General features: G+C 38.5%; 2 protein-coding genes and 2 non-coding genes across 4 annotated transcripts; all 4 read right to left on the reverse strand.

The window, feature by feature from the left end:
* Positions 1-550: 550 nt before the first annotated feature.
* On the reverse strand, positions 551-7,612 carry cct6a (chaperonin containing TCP1, subunit 6A (zeta 1)). Its single transcript, XM_026372968.1, has 13 exons — positions 7,402-7,612; positions 6,658-6,721; positions 5,831-5,965; positions 5,311-5,484; positions 4,925-5,028; positions 4,563-4,833; positions 3,502-3,584; positions 2,433-2,529; positions 2,195-2,342; positions 1,613-1,746; positions 1,416-1,518; positions 1,020-1,092; positions 551-928 (listed from the first exon to the last, which is right to left on the reverse strand). Exons 1-13 carry the CDS (start codon positions 7,536-7,538, stop codon positions 856-858), a joined length of 1,596 nt encoding a protein of 531 aa, XP_026228753.1. The 5' UTR covers positions 7,539-7,612; the 3' UTR covers positions 551-855.
* On the reverse strand, positions 1,823-1,960 carry LOC113171182. The gene has a single exon (XR_003299684.1). It is a non-coding gene; the product is annotated as a small nucleolar RNA SNORA22 (small nucleolar RNA).
* Positions 3,955-4,091, reverse strand: LOC113171181. The gene has a single exon (XR_003299683.1). It is a non-coding gene; the product is annotated as a small nucleolar RNA SNORA22 (small nucleolar RNA).
* A 1,028-nt stretch (positions 7,613-8,640) lies between the features above and the next one.
* On the reverse strand, positions 8,641-14,899 carry LOC113170190 (protein NipSnap homolog 2-like). Its single transcript, XM_026372166.1, has 10 exons — positions 14,744-14,899; positions 13,153-13,277; positions 12,994-13,039; positions 12,779-12,873; positions 11,692-11,762; positions 11,181-11,321; positions 11,021-11,052; positions 10,422-10,516; positions 10,109-10,192; positions 8,641-9,710 (listed from the first exon to the last, which is right to left on the reverse strand). Exons 1-10 carry the CDS (start codon positions 14,833-14,835, stop codon positions 9,646-9,648), a joined length of 846 nt encoding a protein of 281 aa, XP_026227951.1. The 5' UTR covers positions 14,836-14,899; the 3' UTR covers positions 8,641-9,645.
* Positions 14,900-15,127: the final 228 nt, after the last annotated feature.

Consider the following 15,127-nt stretch of genomic DNA (forward strand, 5'->3'; position numbering starts at 1 on the left):
TTAAAGTCGCGACGGAAATGGGTGCGACCATAAACAGGTTCCGTAGAAACGACAGAAGGTTCCGCTTTCTGTGAACGCAAAACGCTAATTCTGTTCTGCATTGATGATAAAGCATGAAATTGCACTTAACAATACAGAACTGCTGAGTCATAGTTATTAAACACATGGCTTCCGTAAAATCAGGTTTATAAATAAAATGGACTTTAATACTGGAACATATGGATTTTTCATGTGAATGTTAAGAGTCGTAATTAAGTTAAACTTTGTCTACTGCTGGACAGTTTACTCTATAACAGATTGTTTTATGAGCTATACTGTATGTTTTGTTTAATATTAATTTATAAACTACTTCTCTAACAGACACAAACAGTAAACTAAAACAAATACTCTTTAAAACATAGCAGAATACAAGTATCACTCAAGTACCCCCCCAAAATGAATCTAAACTACATTCTGTGTCTATAAAGCCGTGTGATTCATAACAGTCATGCTCACATCCCCGTTTTGTTTTTATATTTTTTTAATTGATTCACACAGAAAAACAATGAAATGTTTCAAGAGCGAAGAAATCCTTTAATGGGTAGAAACAAAACTGAGTGGCAGAGGTCAGTGCTTTTAACAAAATCTCATAAATAAACCAATCAGAGGGAGACGTTGACAAATCCATGAAAAAAACCCATGACTAGCATAACAATGGTTTCTGATGGACGTTGTGATGGATGCCGTGATGTGTACAGCAGGCTGTCCATCAGACTGGGGTGTTTCAGAGTGCCGAGAGCAGGAATGTGTTGACCGAATAATCAGGTAAACAACTATTCCTGTGAGTATAACAGCTGCAGCTTCTTCAGGTGACCTTTAACCTTTCAGAGAAGACATTCCAGCTCGCATGATCTCATCTACTAACAAAATGTTGCTTGCGATCACCGTGCTGTAAAAAAAAACAAAAGTAACAAATTGTTAAGGAGACATTATCAAATATATTCGACTAATCTTGCAAAGTTAAATTAAATGCATGTTACCATGAGTGGAGAAGCTGTTTCTTAACACTGTAATTGTCCCATACACCTGCTTCTCCTGCCACCATGGGTTCCCCTGAAACACAGCATAAAAAAATATATAAGAAATTAGGCAAAATATGACTCAAAGTACAGAACAATAAATGGGTACGCTGCATGTGGACACTGGCTTCACGCATTGCTACATTATGTTCCTTTATCATATGAGGGAGGTGAATCTTTAACAGATTTCTGATGATTGAATTAATTTATGGCTGTTTGACATCTGTATAGTGATTTTCCAATTCCCTGCCTTTTGTTACAACTCAACCCCAACCTCAGGTTTATTGAAGAACATAATGTGTCAAATCTTGAAATACAATTTCACAATATTCTCCTGAAGGCTGCTTTGGTTCTGACCTGTGCTAAGGTCTACACCGACAAGCTGACCAGACTCTTTGTACTCTGTCTGCAGTTTCAGTAGGGTCTCCTGTGGGTCATATCCAGAGTTCTGGGCCAAAACCTATGAAGGAAGAAGCATAATTAAAAATCAAGAGTCTAAAAAGTTTTATTGTATAACCAGAGATATTAGTGGGAGTCTAGTAAACATTCCTCACCTTGGGGATGACTAGAAGAGCATCTGCAAATGCTTGGACACCCAACTGGGCTCTGCCTTTCACATTGGGCTTGTGTTTTACCAGAGCATCAGCCACAGCCACTTCTAATGCACCTGCACCAGATACGACACTACCTGGAGAGACAAAGATCAAGAAGGGATACTCAGAAAATATACAAGGCAAAAAACTGGTTGATAGAAGCCCTGGGGGGGTTGTGCTGATCAGCTGAATACATGTAGAAGAGACCAAAACTCTCCTAATGCAGAGGAAAAGATCAGAGTCACTATAGCACAGACTCAGGAGACCAGGGAGTGCCACGATGGCGCCCCCTGGGTGTTCGCTGTGCAGATGAGATCAACTGCATTTCACTACAGAATAGATAAAATTAAGTTCATTTCACACTTATGATACAATTTGAAAAAATTTAAGAATAAACACAACTGAAGCTACGGTGTCCAAACAAATAACATTGAACTAAATTTATAAATAAAACATTTTTGCAATGCAATTATTTCCAAACATTAATTAAGCATCATCAAATGACACAAACACATTCAAATTCTAGGTTAATTAGCATTTTACCGTCTTCTATAGCATTCTTGACTGCGCGCAGACCATCCCTCACAGCATCTTTGATTTGTGTTAGGGTGTGTTTGTTGGGTCCCTTCACCAGGAGAGTAACTGAGCGAGGGTTGCCACACTTCTCGATGAATGTGTACTTCTCCTCTCCCTACAGACACAGTCAAAGACAATTAACACCGACTCGTCTTTCACCTATAAAGACGACTTTATGTCTGTGCTGAAATAAATAAATACTGACCAAAGTGTGTTCATAAACCAATCCAGCGTATCCCAAGCATTCAGGTGTGAGGTCGTCAACTGAATTCATGGCAATACCTCCACAAGCGAGGCTGAGTCTGCAGAGGGAAAAATATTATCTGTGTATGAACTTAATTTTAAGAATCCACTTTCTCACAAATTAAAACGTGTTCACAGGTGCATGCATCCTGAAACCAGTGTCTGCAGCTAATTTATCAAATGAAGGTACTGCATTTCTAATATTGGTGAAATATATCCATCTATCTATCTATCTATCTATCTATTTATCTATTTGATTCAGAAAATGAAAAATATTTCTACAATTTGATTTTCAATTTGAAAATTTGAAAAAAGTCCATGAAATGAACCTGTTATTTTAACTGCAGCACGTGTCTCTTACATTTTAGGAATCCATGTATATACTAATAATTAAAAGTACACAGATGGTCTGAACCATCATTTTATATGTACATACTGTTTACCAGATTTCTACAAGCACCACCACCCTGATCTTGTTCCCCTTCCAGCAAGGTAAAAATAAACCTTAGTCACACCACAATGTGTTTAATTGTGACAAGAGTTGTGCATCAAGTTTCTTTGTTGTCGGTCACTTAGCATTATGTTACAACTTGGCACCAGCAAACTGGTCACAGTTCAGAAGGTTAACTAGCTAATGTTAACACTGCCACATTATCTGCACAGTAGAGCTTAAATCTGGCTCATGGTGCTGCTGTGGCAGCTCTGCCTGTTTGACAGGCTGAACAAAACAAAAATGGTGTCCCCTGAAAGGTCCCAGCAATAAAGTAAGTTGTTGTCGTTGTTGTTTTTATTAATTTTATTATCAATGACATTACTCTAATGAGAATGTGTCTTGTTACACATCTCTAGCTATCTTATCAGTTTCTTTTGTATGTCATTATACTTAAAATGTTTTAAACAAACTATATATTTTATTATTTTCTCGACTGTAAATCTCAAAAGTAAATTTAATTTGTTCTCAACCAGAACACAGATCATTCCGAAAGTTTCCATTATACATATAAAGGTCCCTCTATCCTATTCTTTCTTACCTTTCCATGTTCCTCCTCTTTGCCCTGCGCAGGGCTACAATGCCCTCCTTGGCAAGGGCATCCAGGGAGAATGGGTCAATACCCTACACAACAGAGGAGAAAACAGATCAAACTTCAAATTACGAGGATGATCACTTCTAGAAATAACTCTATGCATTTACACACAGTTTACACCAGGTTCCAACTGGCTTTCTTGAGAAAGCTGATTTCTTAAGTGGCTGGATGAAAGGACAGAGCATTGCATGGAGCGCTGCAACCTTGTTTTTAAATCGAAAAAGAAATTAAAGAAAGAAAGGAAAACTCAGTGTGGGGTCCTTTCTTCTAAAATCAGCCCAGGGCAGAGGAGAAATCAGATTACTGTTTTGCTGCATGTAAACTCGAATTTCCAGGAACTTCTCTCAGTAACCTGTTACTTAAGTTCATGTAAAGGCATTTACTGTGTGTACTGACCAGGTTTATTCTGATCCGCTGAATACATGTAGGAGAGGAACAGGCTCTCCTAATGCAGAGGTACAGATCAGATTTGATGTAGCACAGATACAAGTGACCAGGGGGAGCCACATCAGCATCCCTGGGTGTTCACTGTGCACTTAGAGACCGTATAATATGTATTTTCACATATTATATAGATGTGTTATATTGAGTATGTAAAAAGTACCTCTAATGTTGTGAAAATAGTTACTGATGATGTCTGACATCAGTCAAACTCTAATTGAGTAATACTGTGTCAACAATACTTTATTAAGCAGTATTCCTAAAACATTAAAAGATCAAATGTAATGTGAAGGTGCTGCCTGAATTTATTATTATTATTTATTAAATCTGAATTTATTAGGTGACTGCAAATGCTCAACTGAAGACATTTAAAATATAGACACTCTGTATATCATAAGTGTTAATTTCCTTCACTGTTTTACCAAACTAGTTCTGTGATTCTTTAATAAATCGGCACATTTTGAAATCTTATACTGCAAAAAAGCTACTGTGCAGAGACAAGAAACTATGCTATAAGTGCTGTGAAGTAAAAATACTAACACTGCATTAATCCTCTTCAAGCATACCTTCTGGTTAATGACGACAAAACCCTTCTCATTATTGGGACAGACTTTGTTCTTCAGGGCAATGATCTTCTGTACACGATCCTCGATGAACTTCCTTTCTGCAGCCACAAGCTTCTCCCTCTCCTCTGCACTCTTGTAGAAGAAGCCAGAGTTGACCTCGGTCTTTTCATACTCCAAAGACACATTGCAGGTCAGCACATAGGAATCCTCCACTCTCTTCTTCATGTCAGGGTGTCTGGCACCATGGTCCAACACCAGACCTCTGATCAGCCTGAGAAAAGAAGCACCCTTAGATATCTGGGACTTCTGTGCACCACTATCAGTAAAGGTCTCTCTGGTTTCAATTTAGTTTTAAAACTCACTGTGTATCGCACTCAGTCTTATGCTTCATCTCCATGATCTCCACCATGTACAGGTCAATGGGCTCATTGGGTTTAGCGATAGCCAACACAGCGTCTACTACAGCCTGTTTATAGACAGAAAAATCAGTTATTACCACATTAAAACATCATGGTGATGATAGAAATTGGGGAAAAAAAAACATCAGCACTGCCTGGCTATCTGCGACTAGCATCAACTGTCAGTTATTGCAGTGATACAATAGAGGTGCTAACATTCTGGAGAGCTGGTGATTTAACTTTATGATCACAGAGGAAGCTACACATTATAAATAAAGAAAAAAAACTATTTTGGTTAATTCCTAAACCCCAGATGTGCATATGCTGAGCTCTATTTGCTCATGTCGTACCTCAGTGAGCAGATCTGCCAACTCTGCATGGACCTTGGTCCTGAGGGAGGTGCGTGCGACATTGATGAGGGTCTCTCTGTCCATTTCCCGAGTCACCTTCACCTCCTCCAGAACAGCCAAAGCTTTTTCTTTCGCCGCCTCAAAGCCCTCTGCAATGATTCTTGGATGAAGACCCTGCAGCACAAAGGCAACACGATAGAAGAAGAAAATGGACCTCATTACAAACACTGAGCAGTTGCACAACTGACAGACAAAATGTTTGAAGATTTGTGGTCCCCTCAATCATCTCTTTCAGTTAAACAGCGTACATAACATCCTCTTGCTCCTAATACTCAATTTCTATTATTGATTTTAAACTATTTTAAATTTCTTCCTTGTTTTTTGTGAGACTACAACTAGTTGGTGAAATAACTGATGTTAAAATGTTGAAATTCAAAATAATAAAAATGTCTAATGACAAGCGGTGGTATTATATAATTACATGGACAAACATACAGGTTTTAAAGACTCCATCTTTTACCTCTGATATATAAAGGTCAGCCTGTTTCAGCAGTTCACCGATGATGAGGACGTTGGAGGTGGTACCGTCTCCCGTGATGTCATCCTGCGCTGTGGCAACCTTTGCAATCAGGGATGCTGTTGGGTGCTGAATTTGCTGAGAGGGGGGAAAAAAAACACCATTCACAGTTAAAAGGACAACAGTACTGCAACTAATGGTTATTTTCATTAACAAATCTGCTGCTTCATAGAGCCCAAGGTGACATCTTGTAAGGTCTAGTTTCATCTGATCAGCAACTGCAGTCTGGACGTACTCCAGAGCAGATGAAGACATCAACACACTGTTCAGATGTGCATCTTTATTCAAATTACATTAGGTGTCTGCATATTTAACCTGACCAGACATTAGTCACTGCACACAATCAACACAACAACATGAACTTTACTTTAAAGGCACAGACAAGTTACTGTAGCTGTCAAACTAAAATCAATGGAGAGCTACAGTGCATTAAATAAAGATTATGATAAACACAAATGTAATGATGCAAAACACTTGGAGACAGAGGGAGTTACGTTCTAGTACAGAGAGCTTTACTTACATCAATATATAATTAAACATCAATAAATATTGCAGTTTAACTCCCACCACTATTAGTTCATCATACATTTAACAATTAATTGTTTATTTCAACGTGGTCATTTGAATAACAGGTTTGCAGGGGAACACACACACACACACACACACACACACACACACTAGGGGTGTGGTCGCTCTTTAACAATAGATAAATCCGTACAATAGACGAGACAGATGGACAAAATCACTTCACAGCTCAGTACTTTACTTACCATCTCATGTAACAAGACGTTGCCATCTTTGGTCAACTTGATGTCTCCTGCTCCAGACACAAGCCTGTGGATCCAAACAGGCAGTGAAGAGTTAACGTTAACTGTTCACTACCATCTAAAGTCAGACACCGGTTAATACACCGAGCACTTTGTGTTTTCAGTCAAATCTTGAGCATAAACGACTATTTTTCCACTAATCGACAGAGCAACATTAGCAGGAACTGTCATTATCCATCTAAACTTCCTGAAATAATCCTCCACCGGGCGGTATAACTAACATTAACACGTAACCAGTAATAAACTCATTCATTTACTCTTCAGCATCATTAGTTAAGGCCACGTTAACGACATGTGATAGTGAAATCCTAACCGAGATACCACACTGACTATTTTGGCGTTAGCATAATGTGCTAACCGGCTCATGCTAACATGCTAGCGTTAGCTTAAAGGTTGTCAAACGGTCCATGACGATGACTGGGCAGGGCAGCGTGCGCCGGGAAAACCATTATCCGATTAGCAACTGGAGGCCTGTAATCACGACTCGGTACTTTCTGGAGGGGTATAGAGAAGCAGCACACTACAGAGGTGTCCAGTTTTTAATTTAATGCAGAACTCGTGTGCTGTGAGGATCACTACATTGCTAGCTTCCCGAGCCTACTGGTTTTAACCTAGCTAACATTAGCTGCTTAGCAGTTAGCGTTAGCCGCTAACGCGTGCTGCACAAAGAGCTCCGGCGGCACTCACATTTTCATGGTCCCCTTCGGTCCCAAGTTACTTCGCAGCACATCCTGAAGCCCCCGGGCGGCACTGATGTTAACCGCCAAGGCGGCCTGGGCCCTGGCCACCTCCGCTTTAGGGTTCAGAGCTTTCACTGCAGACATGGCGAAGTAAAAAAAGTGTCGCCGGAATAGAGTCCGCACTGCTCGGGCTCGGACGCTCTCGAAAGGGGAGTCGGGTTCCAGAAGGCTCCAACACGTGTTCCCGTGCTGCCTTCAGGCAACCAATACTGGCTCGGACATTCAGCCTTTTAGGAAGCTTCCAACTCCCCGTTCACATTAACAAGAAACAGCCAAATCTAATTTAAACGACATATTTGAAGGAGTGAAAAGCTGCTGAACGTCTAGTGAATTTACACCTGCAGCTCCAGTTCCACTTTTCATCATCAGAATTATCACTCATTTATAAATGGCACAGTTCCCTTTGTAAAACAGACCATTCTCCTATATAGGTTTTCACTTTACAATGGTTAAGAGTGAGGTCTGGGTACACTGATTAGTAATGTATAGTGATGTATATCTTATATACATTATCTATCCATAGAGACGTGAAGGCATAAAAAGCTCAGGGTGAGAGTACAATTACTTTTGTTAGCAGTGCCTCATATTGCAATGGTTGATGTAAGGATTTAGTCAAACTGCTGTTACTAGGGAACACAAATCACAATTGTAGAGAAAATGTGCATGATTTCTAATTTGTTTCTTTTTAAGGAAGAGCATATTTAAATTACCATATTTCACAGTAATGTAGAGGTAAATACTAACACAAGATCACTTGGAAATTATTATTGCATATATTTGCTCAAGTACTGCACCAGTTCTGACACATAACCAGTTCCTTTATTTGAATATTCCCTTATACGCTAGTACGTACCCCCAATAGGTTTAGATATTTCCGACATACTGTGAAGGCAACATAGACCCTACTCTAAACGGTGATTGGTCAAGAAACGCCCAAGCTTCAAACAAACCCGGTGATTTAGTTAATAACATACAAAAACCTAAGAAAAAGAATTGTAAATACTTCTATAGTTTCATGATTTTTGCATTTTTGCTTAAAAAAGACTTCAGCCACAGGTAACCTGACTAAATAGTCAACTAACTATTGTTCAGTTAATTATTATTCCTCAGGACTGGTGGTTGGGTGTCTGGAGACATAAAAAGAGTAGATTGAATAAAGAGAGACTGAATAAGGAAAGTCCAATACTTTTTTTACATTTCCATCAGAAGTTTAATTCATTATGTACAGCTAATCTTATTAAAGCACTGCATTTCACATTTACCACAATGAGACATCACTCCTGTCCTGTCAGCCTGTTTATCAGATCATTTGGAGTAGCTCACCTAATTTACAGATACAGGCTTGACCATCTCTCTGGCCTGATCAATAAGCCCACTATGTCTATCTACAATCTGACCATAAAAAACAATAAACATCAATCTCAGTTAGAGCAAACTATCACCTGATTGGCTTTGATTTCCTGATATGGATATAGACCAAATCAGTCAGTGTACAGACATTTGATGATGATGAAAGATGCGTAAACATTTAGAGCAGTGGAACCCTTCTGAACTTCTAGTGAATTTATATCTGGAGTCTGACTGTGGACAAACGCTCACACAATCAGTTTTACTTTTCTTTATGAGACTTATCAAACACTGATTTGTAAACAGCATGTTCATGTTTGTAAAAGTGATCATTCCCTTAAATAAATGTGTTCACTTTACGCTGACAGTGAAGAATGAGTGTTGTGTTTTTGTTGTGAGATCCTGGAGGCTGTTTGATTTGTAGTGCAACAGGGCTGACAACACATATTTAAAACCTTTTCAGCCCCTGTGACCAGCACTAGAACTGTTTATTCTCTTTCTGGTATCTCAACACTCAAACATTCAATATCATATTTTTAGATCGTGATAAAAACTAGCCGTTTAAAATCTGAACCTTTAAATAAGAGAGACTATAGAGAGAAGAGGACGAGTGGGTCGAATTAGATTTTGTCTGTACACAGAAGATTATTGGATCAGTAACACGTTAAGTGCTGTAACATATAGAGTTTTAGTGAAAAATTTAAAAGAAGACCACAAAGAAAAGGGGAATAAAGCAAGAAAAAAAAACATCCCTGGCAGTGCACACTCTGATAACTGGTTACACTCTCTACTCATCAGTGTGATAGTTGCAGTGGCTGCTGTGAGGTTCCCCTGGTCTCTCTGGTTACTGCATGGGCGAAGTCTTCATGGGAATCATTATCCTAGACTCCATGTGCTGAATCAGGGGGACTGTAGGACAGAGAGGAAATCAAAACGTGAATACTTGATTTGTAAAACTGTCTTTACATTTTCTTTTCCTGTTGAAAACACATTCGCCTCCACTAAAAAATTTTTAATTGGCTTGGTTATGTGTTGTAACTGGAATTGGCTTCAGCGGCCCTTACTAGGTTGTTGAAATCCATCTTCTTGATGAATCCACTCAAATACACATAAGATTTCATTTAAAATACACAAACTGATCTACAATGTTTCACTTTTATGTTCCAGCAGACAGTCTATTAAATCATTTGTACAGCAGAATATTGTAAAATTACATCACGTTAAGATGTTAATGTGTTGAAATTGATACAGTTCCACTCAAAAGTTTAGTGTTTCAGTGTTATCAGATAGGTAAAGAGCCTCTGTACCTGTGTAATACACAACCTCATCCCACCCGTCACGCTGCCAGGCTGCATTTCTGGTGTCTTCTCTGGACAGAAGGTCTTTGTAAGCTGAACAAGAAAAAAATACATGGTTATGAAAACTTTTTGTCTCCACTCTAAGTTAGGAGTTTAGATTAAACAATACTGACACCTGGTGGAGAAACTTGAGAGGAAGTCAAAGATTGACTTTGTAAACTTGTTAATGTTATAAAGACATTTGTGTAATTACAGTATCATAATCTCTAAAAGAAAAGGTCACGATTCTTCACACTTCATTAGACCTGGAGACCCTGCTCACCCCATAAGTGGTGAACTGTGTACAGTCTTCCAATCTGGGAAAAAAAGCCTCCAACTGCCTCCTGGTTCTGTTGGCGGATCTCAATAGCCCGCGCCCTGCAGAGCACAAGAAGAAAAAGCTCTTTACTGACGGGTTGTATCAATTTAATGACCTGCATCAATTTGTGGGTTTTATAGGACAGATAATACTGATATTCACTGATATCCCAATAATTTCCTTCATTGTTTAATATTCCCAAACAGTTTTTATTACAATAACAGGCAGATTTCCACTTGATCATGAATTCAATCACATATGCAAATACATTAAATAAGAGATAATAGGTCAATTGTGCTTTAAATTTATAAATTATGTGTGTTTGTATCTAGTCATGCTCAAGAGTCATGCATAGACTGTGGAGCTCAAATGTACCGTTGACTCATTTTCATCTGCTACAATCTGTAAAACCGATAAAATAATAATGAGGAAAATCTATGAAATGGTTCGCATTAAAGATAGCTTTACAATACTGAAAAAAAGCATATGAGAATTCAATCAATCACTTTCTAATAGTTGTACAAATCAAAGAAAAGGAGAAAGATTCTGATGTTATCACTTACCAGTAATTTCCCCACTCGATCATCGTTCCTGGCTTAAGTAACAAACCAAAGAGAGGCGAGATGCAGACAGTAAGTTGTCAGACTGTTCATCAAAGCAGTAAAGAAAAAAAATATTTGGCACTGGAAGCTGATGAATGTAATATGTAAGAGGCGGAGTCACCCTGAGTTGGTATGATCGGAGCTCATAGATGTTGGGTCCTGAACGAGGGACCGGTTCATTCCAGAAACTGAACTCCAGCAGTAGCTGGTTCCTACGAGACAGCAGCATCTTTCCCCTCTCATTTCTGTAATCCATAAACACCTAAAGCAACAACAAACAACAGTAACACCTTACTCAGTATTTATCTGGATCAACCAAACAACCCTAAATACATCTGTAAAATATTAAAGCTCTGCTGGTGAAACTATCCAGCTAAGTTCATGTGCATACAAATACATATTCTGAGTAATGATGTGTATTTCAAATCAATAACAGGACCATTAACTTATCACTTACCTTGTTTTCAGTATACAATTGATTTCCTGCAACTAAGCTGTTATTACTGCACTACAAATAAAGAGCTGGAAAATCCCAGATGAAGAACAAATAGAAAACAGACTAAAGGTCTGTGGTCTAATTTTCTGGGTGCACTGCCCAAAACAGCAGCTGAACTAATGCCAGCACCCTTTACCTTATTCTGCCTGAGTTTGTTCATGACTTCGGTGAGAGCTGGGTATCCTCCCCGATATCTCCACAGGTGAACTAGAATAGAAGGAGCAGAGGAGCCAAAAATAATGCAGCTCTCAAATATATCTCTAAGTCTGTAGCTGCTCTCTTTAGGTCTGTGATCAACAATTAATTTCTTGTTAATTCAATTCAATTCAATTTTATTAGTATAGCACCAAATCACAACCGATTTCATCTCAAGGTACTTTACAGTGTTTAAAAACCAGGCTCAAGGTGGGCGGCCATCTGCCTCGACCAGTTGGGGCGAGTGGAAAGAGGAGAAAGAAAAATTGTGGCTGCTACAATACGCAATATTCATAAACTAATTTACTACATGAAAAACAAGACACTACTAATGTTTTTCTCATATTTCACTACATCTAGTTGAGATATAACTTGACAATTGCAGGGATTAAGTTAAAGAATTCAAATATTATATGTCATATCCATAAAAAAAACACAGTAGTGTTTTTGTATTTCCCAATGCTACTAACGTTTTGTAAATGCTTTATTTATGCTGCCCTTTAGATTTCTCTACTGAGGTTGCCAATGTTGCAGCGCTGTAACTAGAGCTCTGAAGCAAATTACAACTGAGGACTGACAAATGCTACCACAAGGACAAAATGGAAAGCAGCCAGGAAAAGACTAGTCACAGCTATAATTAACTAAATATAAAATCTGTAAAAGTACAATATTATGTGAGTTAGGAGGAGAACAACTGCAATATTTTAAGGAAATGTCCTGACAGACAAAAAGAAAAGAAATGTCATGCTTTAAAAAAATCTTCTATAGTTCACTTTATCCCCCCAGTAAACTACTGTTCTGTTTTAAAGAGGAAAATGAGATACTGTATTTTAAAGATCTCCTGTAATATAATAAAGCTCTGTATGTAAACACGTTGACATAATGTGATAATACTGTTTACTTTATCCTACCTCATTCTGGGCCTCTAATGATTGTAGAACACATTATTAAACTATAACGTCACTGCCAATAAATCAGTTGTTAATTTAATGTTGAATTTAAAAGCGGGTTTTGACTCATGCTCTCACCTGCCTGATCCTGCTCTCCGTACCATGTGTTCCAGGTTCCCACAAGCTCACAAGGGTATTCAGGGTCAGCGTGAATGGAAGGCAAGACGTCCTCACTGAGGACACACACACACACACACACACACAGGTAAAAATTATTCATATCTGCACTGTTTACTAACCAGAGTCTTAACCAGACAGCGGAATAAAGTCAACAAAGAAAAGGGACTTCTTACCAAAGTTGATTGTAAGCATCAAGGCACTCAGGCTTAACATTGTGAACTGCAAGTAAACAACAAAGCCTGAGCTGAAAATACATGTAACATATAAGATTTTCCTGGGGCAAAGTTCATCATATAACATCACAGTATTACTAATTCACAAATAATACATACACTGTATTTTGTACAGGTTGTTGTCTTCCTTCTTTGCAAGCAGGTGAGAGTGAGCATCTTTTCTCGGGTCGACCTTTCTAACGAACAGAGACTTCAACCAGCTGTCACGTTCACCTGAGAGACTCCTGTGGTGAAACAAAACACAAAGTTGGATCCAACCATTTTATGTGCTACACAAAGAATTAAAAGTTTTCTGACTGTACCAGCTCTAGTGCTTTTATTTTATTCTCTGCCTGATGACCAGTGTTATGACTGCAAACAAGAGCAAACTGTAAATGTTTTTCAAAGATTTGTGAATTACTACAAGTGTTTTTCTCCTGTATTCTTTCCTCTTCTACTGATATTGAATGTTTAATATCTTGAAGTATTCTTTTTCATGTAGATCTAGATCAAGCACATATATATCAGCCAATAACAATCATTGAAAATAATTGGTGTGCTGGTTATAAGTTCAAAAACATTGAGTTAAGAATATAAAGGATAAATTTGACTTGTGAACAGTGTCTTTGTGTCTTTGTGATATTAATTTTGCCATCTAATCACATTTTGCTCAGCATGTGTCTGTTTCAGTTCCTTAAATAACCAAACTTAAGGGACCCTGTTAAAAATGTTTCTGCATGTTGGAGATTTATGTTTAAAATATGTATTTGCTGATATATGGTTGTTGATGGTAGTTATTCTGTTGTACACTGGTAAGCTTTAATTTAAACACAGATAACATGATAACTATAGCTGCCTTGCCTTGTGCAATAATATTGAGGTCAGTGGAAAATGCACAATATGGCATTGTCTAATTGTAACTGTATAATAAGCAGCCATGGAGCAAACAAACTAAAACCAGGTCTTTGTAGACCAACTGATTGATTGATCAACAGCTCAGACGCCTCCAATATGACAGGAGCTGAGGTTTAATCTGCATGACTTCAAGCAGCCTTCCCAAATAAGTATTTCTAATTGTAACCATGCAAGCTCGACACATATAAGTTAAACTTGTTCATCATTAAGCAGTTCATTGACAGTTTGTCAACTGATGCAAACACAACTATTACTTTACATAATGGATTCAAGCCCGTCACATTTGAGCTGTGTTGTATATATGTTACAGAGCAGCATTTCCTCAGTAAACATTATATAACTTAAAATCAGCATATAGACCTGTAACTGAGAGGAACCGCATGATTCACTAATCAAAACAAGCACCACTCTGCAGCAACTCGCTGTGTTTTGACCTTGAAGTTTGATTCAGTTTAGGACTAAAACTCAGTTGTGATGTTGTATAATTTCTGCAGATGACAACCATAACTCTTCGTACAAAAGTGCAAACACCTCGAGGATAAGTGCTACCACAAACAACTTGACAACTTTGTAATTCGGGGGGCTAATAATTAACATTAGCATAAAGTTAGCAAGTTTAGAGCTAGACTGCTAATGCTAGCTGCTCTACGGAGGTCTCAACGTAGCCAACGCGCATACGTTAGCTTAGCCACCTAGCATACCGGAATTCGTCAATGGTGGCAACACTAGCGACACTTAACTTTACAACAAGCACTTTACGCCTGTATTATCAAAATGTCACTTGCAGAAATCTGACCTTACGACCACGGAGACTTGTCCGTTCGTATGAAGCCCATTTGTGGTGTGTTTAAGGCCTTTGCCCACTCTTTGAAGGACTCTGGTCGCCATCTTTTCCCTTAAAGCTGTTGTGAGTTGTTGACAGGGCTGCAGCTGCAGACCGAGCTGTCCCTGCAGGAACCCACGTTACTTTAAACGTTACCCTGTGGTAACTGTATGAACTGGAATTACTTAACAGCGTGCACTAAGCACCTCAGGGACTTACTGATGCAACTTAGTAGACAGAGATTTAAATGACTGCTTTACATATTGATTTATCACCTACACAGTAGGTTTAATCATTTCTGCAGGGATTTTAGCGTTTGAACATTACACTAGACTAAAGCATGGCTCTGGTGTTGAA

The sequence above is a fragment of the Anabas testudineus genome, chromosome 14 (genome assembly GCF_900324465.2).
Source record: "Anabas testudineus chromosome 14, fAnaTes1.2, whole genome shotgun sequence".
Classification (NCBI taxonomy): domain Eukaryota; kingdom Metazoa; phylum Chordata; class Actinopteri; order Anabantiformes; family Anabantidae; genus Anabas; species Anabas testudineus.